Source organism: Dermatophagoides farinae, chromosome 5, assembly GCF_024713945.1.
Source record: "Dermatophagoides farinae isolate YC_2012a chromosome 5, ASM2471394v1, whole genome shotgun sequence".
Taxonomy (NCBI): Eukaryota; Metazoa; Arthropoda; class Arachnida; order Sarcoptiformes; family Pyroglyphidae; genus Dermatophagoides; species Dermatophagoides farinae.
This window is the reverse complement of record NC_134681.1, coordinates 831,338-842,773: the sequence shown is the minus strand read 5'-3', so window position 1 is coordinate 842,773 and position 11,436 is coordinate 831,338. Positions and strand designations below refer to the sequence as shown.

The 11,436-nt window shown below is 31.3% G+C and overlaps 1 protein-coding gene and 1 long non-coding RNA gene across 2 annotated transcripts in view; both read left to right on the top strand.

Moving 5' to 3' along the window:
• Positions 1–144: 144 nt before the first annotated feature.
• Positions 145–8,660, top strand: LOC124499044 (fatty acid synthase-like). The gene is made up of 7 exons (XM_075731379.1): positions 145–346; positions 441–659; positions 730–1,352; positions 1,414–5,220; positions 5,292–6,741; positions 6,807–7,349; positions 7,413–8,660. The coding sequence occupies exons 1-7, from the start codon at positions 160–162 to the stop codon at positions 8,495–8,497; spliced, it is 7,914 nt and encodes a 2,637-aa protein (XP_075587494.1). The 5' UTR covers positions 145–159; the 3' UTR covers positions 8,498–8,660.
• Positions 8,661–9,949: 1,289 nt separating this feature from the next.
• The window catches only part of LOC142597547 (uncharacterized), a 32,903-nt gene continuing 31,416 nt past the window's right edge, over positions 9,950–11,436 (top strand). The window contains exon 1 of the long non-coding RNA XR_012832250.1: positions 9,950–10,147. This is a non-coding gene — a long non-coding RNA (uncharacterized LOC142597547). The remainder of the gene's footprint in view (positions 10,148–11,436) is intronic.

Below are 11,436 nucleotides of genomic sequence, written 5' to 3'. Positions count from 1 at the left end.
TAGAGTGAATCAATTATTAAAATCATTCTTTTGTTTTGAAACTAGTTTTTTTTCTTCAAAAAAAAAATAAAATATTTCAATTCAAAAAATAATGATTGTGGTTTGATCAAGTGGTAGTCATTTTTTTTTGATTCATTCAGTCTGTTTGTTGAATTCATCATGGATGATTCAATGATTAATTCTGTTTGGCCAAATTGTGAAAAAAAATCCTGGCCAATCGATGATGATATTGTTATTAGTGGTATTGGTGGCCGATTTCCTGAATCTGATAATCTAGATGAATTGGCTAATAATTTGATTGACAATATTGATATGGTTACCCGTGATGAACGTCGTTGGCCAATTGGTATGTTTTGTTTTTTCTTTTTCATTCATTTTATCTGTTGTTGTTGTTGTTGTTTGTTGTTGTTTTTTTTTCGTTTGTTGTTATTCTCACACAGGATTGTATAATGATCAAACTTCTCGTAGTGGTAAAATAAAAAATCTTGAATATTTTGATAATTCGTATTTTTGTACGATACCAATTTTGGCTGACACTATGGAACCAGGATCACGTATTATATTAGAAACAACTTATGAAGCAATTGCTGATGCTGGAATTGCACCGCAAAAAATTCGTGGAACAAAAACTGGTGTATATGTCGGAATCAATACTGTCGGTATGTTTTTCTTTCTTTATTTTTTGTTTTTTTTTCTTAAATCTCTTAGATTATTCATTCGATTAAATAGCGAATGCTGAAGCTATACCACAGGATGATTTCAGTGACATTCGTGCTAAAGATGCTGCATTCTGGGTTTATGGTTCATCAAAAGCTTTGCTTGCTAATCGTATATCATTTTTATTTGATTTTAATGGACCAAGTACTGTGATCGATACGGCTTGTTCATCAAGTATGGTTGCAATGGCTAATGCTGTACAAGATTTACGTAATGGAATCTGTGAAATGGCCATTGTAGCAAGTAGCAATATCTGTTTGGCTCCATATTCAAGTTATGTTTATCATTCATTAGGTTTACTATCGGATGATGGTAAATGTAAAGTATTCGATAAAAATGCCGATGGATTTGTACGTTCAGAAACGGTTTCATCGTTGTTTTTAATGCGTAAAAGTCAAGCAAAACGAATCTATGCAACTGTTTTACATGCTAAAACCAATACCGATGGTTTCAAAACCATCGGTTTATTTGCACCATTTTGGCTTCGACAAAGAAATCTAATGATTGAAACATTTCAAGAAGCTGGTGTTCTACCAGAAGAAATTGATTATTTTGAATCTCATGGCACTGGAACCAATGTCGGTGATCCACAAGAAACAAAAGCTGTTTCGGAAGCTTATTGCAAAAATCGTAAAGTATGTATTCATAAATATATTTTTTATATTTTTCATATTTTAATTATGGATTTTTTTACAGGATAAACTATTGATGGGAGCTGTGAAAAGCAATATGGGTCATACTGAAGGTGCATCAGGATTATGTTCACTTGCAAAAGCAATCATTATATTTGAATATAAATTGATTCCAGCCAATTTACATTATAATGAACCACGACCAGAGATTGAAAGTCTTCATAAAACAATTGAACCAGTTGTGAAAAATCAACAATTCAATGGCCAAATCATCGGTGTCAATTCATTCGGTGTTGGTGGTGTTAATGCACATGCTTTACTAAAGATCAATGCAAAAGAATTGAATGGCCAACATTTCAATATTGTTGATGTGATTCCAAGATTGATTAATGTTTGTGGCCGTACAGAAGAAGCAGTACAATATATTTTTGATTTCATCAAAAATAATCCAGAAAAAGTTCAATGTGATTTTCTTGCATTATTGAATGATTCAATGAAAACAACATTAATCAAAGGTTCGGCAAATTTTCCATTTCGTGGTTATATGATTATTAGAAAAAATGAAGTGAATCAATTAGAATATTTGCCCACCATTGAAAATAATGGCCAACAACAAATTCCACAATTATGGCTTGTATTCACTGGCATGGGATCTCAATGGACCGGTATGGGTGAACAATTGATGCATTTAGAAACATTCGCTGAATCGATTAAAAACAGTGCCGAATTATTAAGACCATTCGGTATCGATTTGATTAAATTAATTTTGGAAAATTTTCAAATGGACGATATTGATGCCAAAAATCGTACAGTCAATTCGTTTGTATCAATAACATCAATGCAGATAGCATTGTATGATGTGCTTAAAACATTACAACTACCAATCAGTGGCTATATTGGACATTCATTCGGAGAAATTGCTTGTGCTTATGCCGATGGATGTCTTACAGCCGAACAAGCTTTATTAACATCTTATTGGCGTGGAAAAACTGTTCAGGATGCTGAATCTTATCTTCCAAAAGGTCTAATGGCAGCCGTTGGAATGACTGTTTTAGAGTTGGAAAAAATTTGTCCAGATGGCGTTTATGTTGCATGTCATAATGGAAAAAATTCTGTCACTATATCTGGCCTTTATGAACCAATGATAGAATTCATTGAACGATTAAAATCTGAAAACATTTTTGTACGTGAAGTAGCCGGAGGTGATTATCCATATCATAGTGTCCAGATGGAAAAAGTTGCCAAACAAATGTTGAAAAAACTTGACACCGTAATCATAGAACCAAAAAAACGAAGTAATAAATGGATCGCTACATCGATTCCTGCTGATATTCATCCTGATGATCAAAATGTACAATATGCAACAGGTCAATATTTTGTCAATAATCTTCAAAGACCAGTTTATTTTGAAGAAGGTATGGTACATATACCGAAAAAATCTCTATGCATTGAAGTAGCTCCACATTCATTATTTAATTCAATATTCAAGCGATTTTACAACGATATTAATTACATTAGTTTGATGAAAAAGGATGAACCAGATCAATTGATTCATTTACTTAGTTCAATTGGCAAAATTTATACATTTGGATTTAATCCAAGTATTGAAAATCTTTATCCAAAAGTAGAATGGCCAGTTGCACGTGGTACTCAATCAATTAGTTCATTAATACGATGGGATCATAGTCGTGAACATGAAATTAAAAAATATCCTGAATATCATAATTTTTCAACAGCAGCCAATTACTGGTTTCGAATATCGATTGTCGATTCGGATTGGCGTTTTCTTAAAGATCATACTATCGATGGTCGTGTTGTATTCCCATTGACCGGTTATTTATTAATTGTATGGCGTGCTATGGCCACCAAAATAGGTCAACCTTGGCATAAAGTTCCTATTCATTTTGAAAACGTTCGAATACATCGTCCAACATTTCTCAATGAAGTCAAGTCCATTAAGTTTGTTGTACAAATTATTGATGTTACCGGTGAATTTGTTCTATGTGAAAACAATATTCTTGTTTGCAAAGGTAATGTGTTTGCTAGACATGATGGTGAAGAATTTCTTCGTCATCAAAATAATGATGATGAACTTGAATCAGAAATCGATTATGAATCAATGTTGAGTAGTAATGAAATTTATAAGGAACTTCGAGTTCGTGGCTATGATTATGGATCATCGTTTCAAGGCCTTGTAAAAGCTACTGGTGATGGCCGAAATGGTCGTCTCAAATGGACAGGCCAATGGATTAGTTTTGTTGATTCTGCACTACATTTATCATTATTATCGATGCCGATCAGATCATTATTCATACCTGTACAAATCAATTCATTCAAATGTGATCCAATCATATTGTTTGATTCTATTAGTAAAGCAAAAGAAGAATGTACTAATCAAAATGATTCGGATAAACGATTTCAAAAAGAATTTTGCTATTTTCGTAACGTTACTCGTGATCATACTACATCAATTATTGCACAAGAAGAAGTGAAAAATATCAATAACGATGAAAACTCCATAGCATTTGAGATAATGAATTTTACTCTTGAGCCAGAAACAATTGAAACTGAAAAACAAGCAATGTTTAATGTAAAATTTGATTTATTCAATCAAATTCTAGTGACAAAAGGTATCGAAGTTGAAGGTCTAGTACCGGTGAACATTCCACGCAAAAATGATATGGCTAATCTTGTGCTTGAAAGATATCAATTCATTCCATTCCATCAAGAATTTGATGATTTTTTTGCCGAAACTTTACAACAAATCGACAAAGAAATACTTGAAAATGAATTATTCGCTAGACCGATTCTGGAATTGATAGCTGAAAATTTACAACAACAATCCAAATTAAAAATTTTGGAAATTTGTCCAAATGATAAACTTTTATTTACAATAATCAGTGAATTTATCAAGAAAAATGTTGGCCATAAATTCCAATTGGAATACATTGCAACCAGACATTCGTCAACATTGATTCCACAATCAAATGATGGCATTAATTTTAAAACAATTGAATGGGATCTTGAAACAATGGAATTTCTGAATTCATTTGATCAAGAAAATTTTGATTTAATTATCATACAAATTAACAACAAAACCAAACAATTGTGGACAATGATGAAAACAATGAAATCATTGTGGACAATATTAAAACCATTTGGATTTATTCTGAATGTTTTGTCAAACAATGATGAACAGAATATTTGCTGTTGGAATGATATATTCGATGATTATTTATGTTCAATTGATTCAAATAATGACAACAAACTATTTTGGCCAATTGCCTCAAGAACTGCACATAAACAACGTACAATGATCTATTTATATCGTCGTTCAGTTTCGATTTCATTTAATACTCATACTGTTTACATTGATTCTTTGTTCGATTATTCATGGATTCAAACATTACAAGAATTGATTAGATCAAAACAATCAAATGGTGATTATAATGAAACAAGAATTTGGATCGTGTCTCGTCTTTTCGAAACTGGAATTATTGGCTTTATTAATTGTTTACGATTGGAATCACCAGCAGCAAGTATTATACGGGTGTTGGCTTTATCGGAAAATTTTTCTTGTGATAATGAATTTAGCACTTTATCTGTGCCAGAAGAAATTATAAACAAAGATTTATTATTCAATATTTGTCATCCTAATGGGAATTGGGGTACATATCGTTTTGTTAGCATTGATCAAAAACAAGAATTTTGCAAACAAACACAGGATGCTTATGTAAGTCAAATATTGGCTGGAGATTTATCAAGTCTTCAATGGATACAATCACCATTATCGATGCAACAACAGCCAACAACAATTAGCAACTCTACAGAAATTGTTTGCGATGTTTATTATTCTGCAGTTAACTTCAAGGTAATAAGTCATATGTAATGTGTTGTTATTATGTTTTTGTTTCATTAATTATGTTTATCACATATATGAAGGATGTTGTTTTAGCTACCGGAAAAATTATACCAGGTCCAGAATCAGCATTGTTCGATTGTATGATTGGCCTAGAATTTTCTGGTCGTAGAAATGATACGGGTGAAAGAATAATGGGAATGATACCATTCAAAGGAATTGCAACCAAAATAACAACGTTTGAAAAATTTGTATGGTCTGTACCAGACGAATGGAGTTTAGAAGATGCAGCCACTATTCCGGTCATTTATACAACGGCATATTATTCCTTAGTGATGCGCGGTCACCTAAAACTGGAAGATACTGTTTTAATACATTCGGCTGCCGGCGGTGTTGGACAAGCCGCATTAAATATTTGTCAACATTATCGATGTGAAATATTCGTGACCGTAGGTAACGATGTCAAACGACAATTTCTCATCGAAAAGTTCAACATTGCCGATGATCATATCTTTAGTTCAAGAGACACTAATTTTGAGTATAAAATCAAATTGATGACTAAAAGCCGCGGAGTCGATGTTGTACTCAATTCATTGACCGGAGACAAATTGCACGCCTCTTTACGATGTCTGGCCACTAATGGACGTTTTCTTGAAATTGGAAAATTAGATATGCAGATGAACTCTATGCTTGGGATGTTTACATTTTTGCAGAACATTTCATTCCATGGAATTGGCTTGGATAGCTTGTTCCGTGATGGATTGGAATCCAAATCATTTCAGAATTTTTTCGCTGAAGTAAGCCAATGTATAAATGATGGCATCAAAAATGGTGTCGTCAAACCGATCGATCGAACTGTTTTTGAAATCGATCATATTGAACAGGCTTTCCGTCATATGATTAATGGCAAACATATCGGTAAAGTTTTGATCCGCATACGCGATGAACAAGATGATTTGAACAAAATTATCAAAGTTGATGCTCTTGTCAAGACTTGGTTTGATACAGAAAAAGTTTATATTATTGCCGGTGGTCTCGGCGGTGTTGGCCTCGAATTAATTTATTGGATGATATTACGAGGGGCTAGAAAATTTATGATTACTTCACGTTCTGGTATACGTTCATCATTTCAACGTGTATTCTTTGAACGTTTCAAAGTGATTGAACAATATTGTAATAATTATCGGATCGAATATCGGATTTCAACTAAAAACATTGCCAATTATGATGATTGTTATCGATTGATTGAAGAAACAAAAACTTTGGGAATAATTGGCGGAATTTTTAATCTAGCAATGGTATTAGAAGATGGAATGTTTGACAATCAAAGTATTGAAAAATTTAAAAGAGTTTGTCAACCAAAATCAGATGGATTAAAAAATCTGGATCGTATTACTCGTGAACAAAAAATTGATCTCGATTATTTTGTTGCATTTTCATCATTTAGTTCTGGTCGTGGAAATGCTGGCCAAACTAATTATGGTTTTGCCAATTCAACTATGGAACGAATAATTGAAAGTAGATTCAACAATGGTAAGCTATCAATGATTACAATTATAATTAGTGATTAGTGATTTTCTATTTAATCCTTAATTAAGGCTTGTCTGGTATATGCATTCAATTTGGACCGATTGGTGATGTGGGCATTGTAGCCGAAAATTTTGATTCAAGTTCAGAGAAGGCAATAATGAAAACATTGATGGGTTTATGTATGCAACGAATACATTCATGTTTGAACGTATTGGATAAAATTTTACCACAACAAATGGGTATCTTTTCATCATATGTACCATATGCACAGGATTCAAACAGTATCGATACTGATAATGAAGTTATAAGACAATTGTGTGTGCATTTAAACATTGATAAACGGCCAGAAGATGAATGTCTTGGTGATATTGGTCTCGATAGTATGGCTGCTGTTGAAATACAACAACGTCTTGAACGTGATTTTAACATTACACTTTCATTAGCCGATGTGAGAAAAATAACGGTGAAAGAATTGAAAAATTTTCGTGATGGTAATCGCAATACATTGAAACAATATTCGGATGATATAAAGAAAGCAAAAGCAAATCTATCACGGATACGTTTCGTTATACCAACATTACAGATTGTTGCATTGAATTCGATACAGAAAGGTATGGTTAAATTTGTTTTTCTGTCTTTTCTATTATAATGATGATTGCTACATATGAATATAGGCAAACCAATCTATTGTCTACCACCAATGATCGGTATATTCGATCTGATTTCTGTTCTAGCACAAAAAATGAATCGTCCGGTTATCGGTCTAAATTGGACTCGCCAACTCAATTCATTTGATTCATTGAAACATATTGTTGATTATTATTATGAAATTATAACAAAAATGGTGGAAACCGATCCAAATAATGATGGTACATATGATCTATTAGCATTAGATTTTGGTGCCTTATTAGCTGCATTAATGTGTAAACGTAAAAAGAATGAGAAAAATTTAAAGATAAAAAGAATGGCCTGTATTGATATATTACCGTTCACATCGGATAGTATACATTTGGCGGCAATAGACAATGTTCGACATACAACAATAGATAATGATAATAAAAACAGCAGCAACAGCAGCAGCAACAACAACAACAACAACGATAATGTTGGTGTCGAATCAATGATTGATGATAAAATGTTATCAGATTATAAGGTCAAAATGATATTCGATTATATACGTCTATATATACCGGAACGTATATGTGATAAATCACAAAAGGAAGTTCTTGAATTGAATTGTCCAAAAGCTCGTATTACAAAAATAACTGAATTATTACGGAAATGTGTTGGTACCAGTCTGCAGGGCAATGATATGGCTGAAATTATTGACAACACTTATCGTCGTGCATCGTTTATGGCCGAATATCAATTGAAATTATCGCAGAAAGTGAAAAAAATTAATCAATCAAAAGCATCGATAAAAACCATACGTCATTTGTTTCTAAATTCAATGGAAAATAATAAACAATTGCAGATTGATTATATCAAATTAATTGATCGTAAAGATCAAACAGCCACTATTACTACATCTATTGCTGATAATAATCATGAAAACAATGGTCATAATGGTGCTGGTGACGATGATGATGATGATATAAAACGATTGAAAGTATTATTAAAATTGGATGATAAATTCGAAAAACAATATGGACATCAATATCGTTTACATATTATACATGGATGTAAAGCCGATGAAATTCTGACAAAATTATTGGATGAACAGCGCATTCAATCAATATTGAATCAAGAATTTCATTAAATTTTCTACATACCATTCATGATTGCTATTCCATATTTTTGCACATTTTTATTGCAAAATTAAAAAAAAATGAAATAAATTTTCATTTTTCCCATAATATAATGATCAACTTGAATAACGAAATAAAGAAAGAAAAAAAAACAAAATAAATCAAGAACAAAATCTGTCATTCATGAATTTCCAATTAGATTAATCAATTTATTTTATGAAAATTTTGGAATTTAAATTTTTTTTTTGTTTTCTATCAGCTTTCACTTTCGTCCAAAGCGAGAGAATTTGCGTGGTTTTATTGTGATCAGAAAAAAAAATTCTGGTTTGATTCTTGAACATCCGAATGAAAAAATTTATAAATGCGCCGAATCTACAAATTCCAATATTCTAACTATAATTTTAACCTCTTCGATGCCCATGTCAGAAATTCATACATTCATTCATAGCATCACATACGCAAACACACACACATGCATGACATCCAACTATAAGCCACTACTACAGAATTTTCTCCAATTCTAACATTTAATAAGTTAAAGCTATGGATGATGCGAAAGAAAAAAAAAAATATAAGTCAAGCTGATATTACCCAAAAAACGATCAGTACCTAATAAGTGAGATTGTATGAATGACTTGTGTGGTGTTGTTCATTCTTGGTTTTTATTTTCGATGCATTCACACACACACACACACACACACTCATTCACCATCATCATGTGAATCATGGAACAACAATGTAAAATTTCAAATTACAATTTTGGCGCGCATAAAAATCATCTCCAAAAGTCTGAATGTGAAACATATGGATAAATGAAAATTGAACCGGAACCTCTGTTTCAGTTTGCATCAGATTCTGTGTGTCATCATCATCATCATCATCATTTCATTTTTTTTAAAAACTACCTAATGTTCCGCATTTTCTTTGCCCATATAAATGAATTTGAATGATCAACAATTTCCGGTCAAACAACAGAAATCAACGAATTCATATATAATTCAATGTATACCAGTAGTCCATTATAATAAAAATAACTAACTAACTAACTAACTAGAAATAAAAGGATTGTGAAATGATATAATATAAATAGATTGTAGATAATAGCAAAAGTGTTTATGTTTGTTTTTGGTTTCTGGTTTGTTTGTATGATTGTGTAATACAGTAGATATTACGAAAAAAAAAAATTGAATAAATGACCATACGATTGTTTCATTCATATTTTATTCTCACTAAAACGAAACTAAACTAAACGAAATAAAAAACAAATAAACATTGTAGCAGTTGCTAATATTCAGTATTGCAATTATATATTCCTTCATGTTGATTGTATCAGATCTTAGTTTAACAACAACAACAGCAACAACTTGATTATCTAATCGATATATGTCAAATTTTTTTCATATTAATAATTGTGTGTGTGTGTGTGGGTTTTTTTTTCTCTCTCTCTCAATCTCTATCTCGATTGCACATATCAATGAAATTTATTCAAATAAAAAATTTCACATCCATCATTTCATTCTACGAAAACGAATGGTTCAAATTTCATTTTACTCATCATTCAGTTATTCATTCATTCATCCATCATATATGATATGTCTATTTTTTTCCATTCGTTTGTTTGATCAATGAAAATAAAAAAAAAACAAACGTTTCCAATAAAGGTATGTATTGATGGAATTTAAATTCAAATTTCAATTTTTTTTTCTCTCTCAACATTGGTTGACATTATTCAGTATTTGTTTGTTTAGTATGGTGAATTTTAAATGTAATATAATAAATTTGTTGTCGTTGTTGTTGTTGTTGCTGCTGTTTTTTCGATTTTATTTTTGGTTTGGACCATATTTTTTTCAATTTTTTTTTTCATTTCCTGCTAGCTAGTGTGTGTGTGGGCGTGTGCGCGTGTGTGTTTGACATTTGTTTTGTTTTTTTTTTATTTCTCCATGATGAAATGGTTGTTTTTTTTTGTTTTAAAAATTTCGTAAATTTCATTAGAAAATTTTGTTTTTTAAGAAAGAAAAAATTCGTAAAGTTTTCGACTTGAAATCAAGAGAGAAACTTGACAATGAATGAAAAAAAAATATTAATCCATTTTATGCATTCATTTGTAACGATTTTTTTTCGTTGTTGTTGTTGTTGTTGCTCGAATTTTTTACTTTTCATCTAATTTTTTTTGTTGGTCCTTTTTTTTGCTCTTTGACTCTCATTCTATATACTCTCTCTCTCTCTCTCTCTCTCTCTCTCTCTCTCTCTCTCTCTCTCTCTCTCTCTCTCTCTCTCTCTCTCTCTCTCTCTCTCTCTCTCTCTCTCTCTCTCTCTCTCTCTCTCTCTCTCTCTCTCTCTCTCTCTCTCTCTCCCTATCTGTATCTTGAATTATTTGTCATTTGCAACGATGCAATTTTTTTTTGTTTCCTAATGTCTATTGGGATTTTTGAACGGAAGAAGAAAAATTCCTTTGGCAATGACATCATCGTACAGAACAACGTAATTTTTCTCATTTTTTTTGTTCACTTTAACCAATATTTTACTATTCAAACAATATATATATTAAAGAATTCAAGTCAAATTCAGAATTTTTTGTTTTGTTTTTTCTTTAAATATTCTCTTGTTTGTCTATCTTTCGTATTTGTTTCTATTTTTTTTTCTTCCGTTGATTTGTTTGTTTGTTCGCCATTATATAGGCATCTTTTTTTGGTTTTGCTATTTTATTTTTTAGATTTAATTTTTTCCTCTCGATTGACGAGTCTTTTTCTTTTTTGTTAAGAGAATCGTCATCTAATTCGTTTGCCATTCATTTTTTTTTTTTGGCTTGTTTGCATCATTGTTTCAGCACATAATTGTCAAAGAATTTTTTTCTTCTTTCCTCTTATAACAAGATCTGCAAGTTTTGTTCATAGTTTTTTTTTCTTCTCATTAATTTTTTATCCGTTAAATTGTTCTTATCTATGCTATT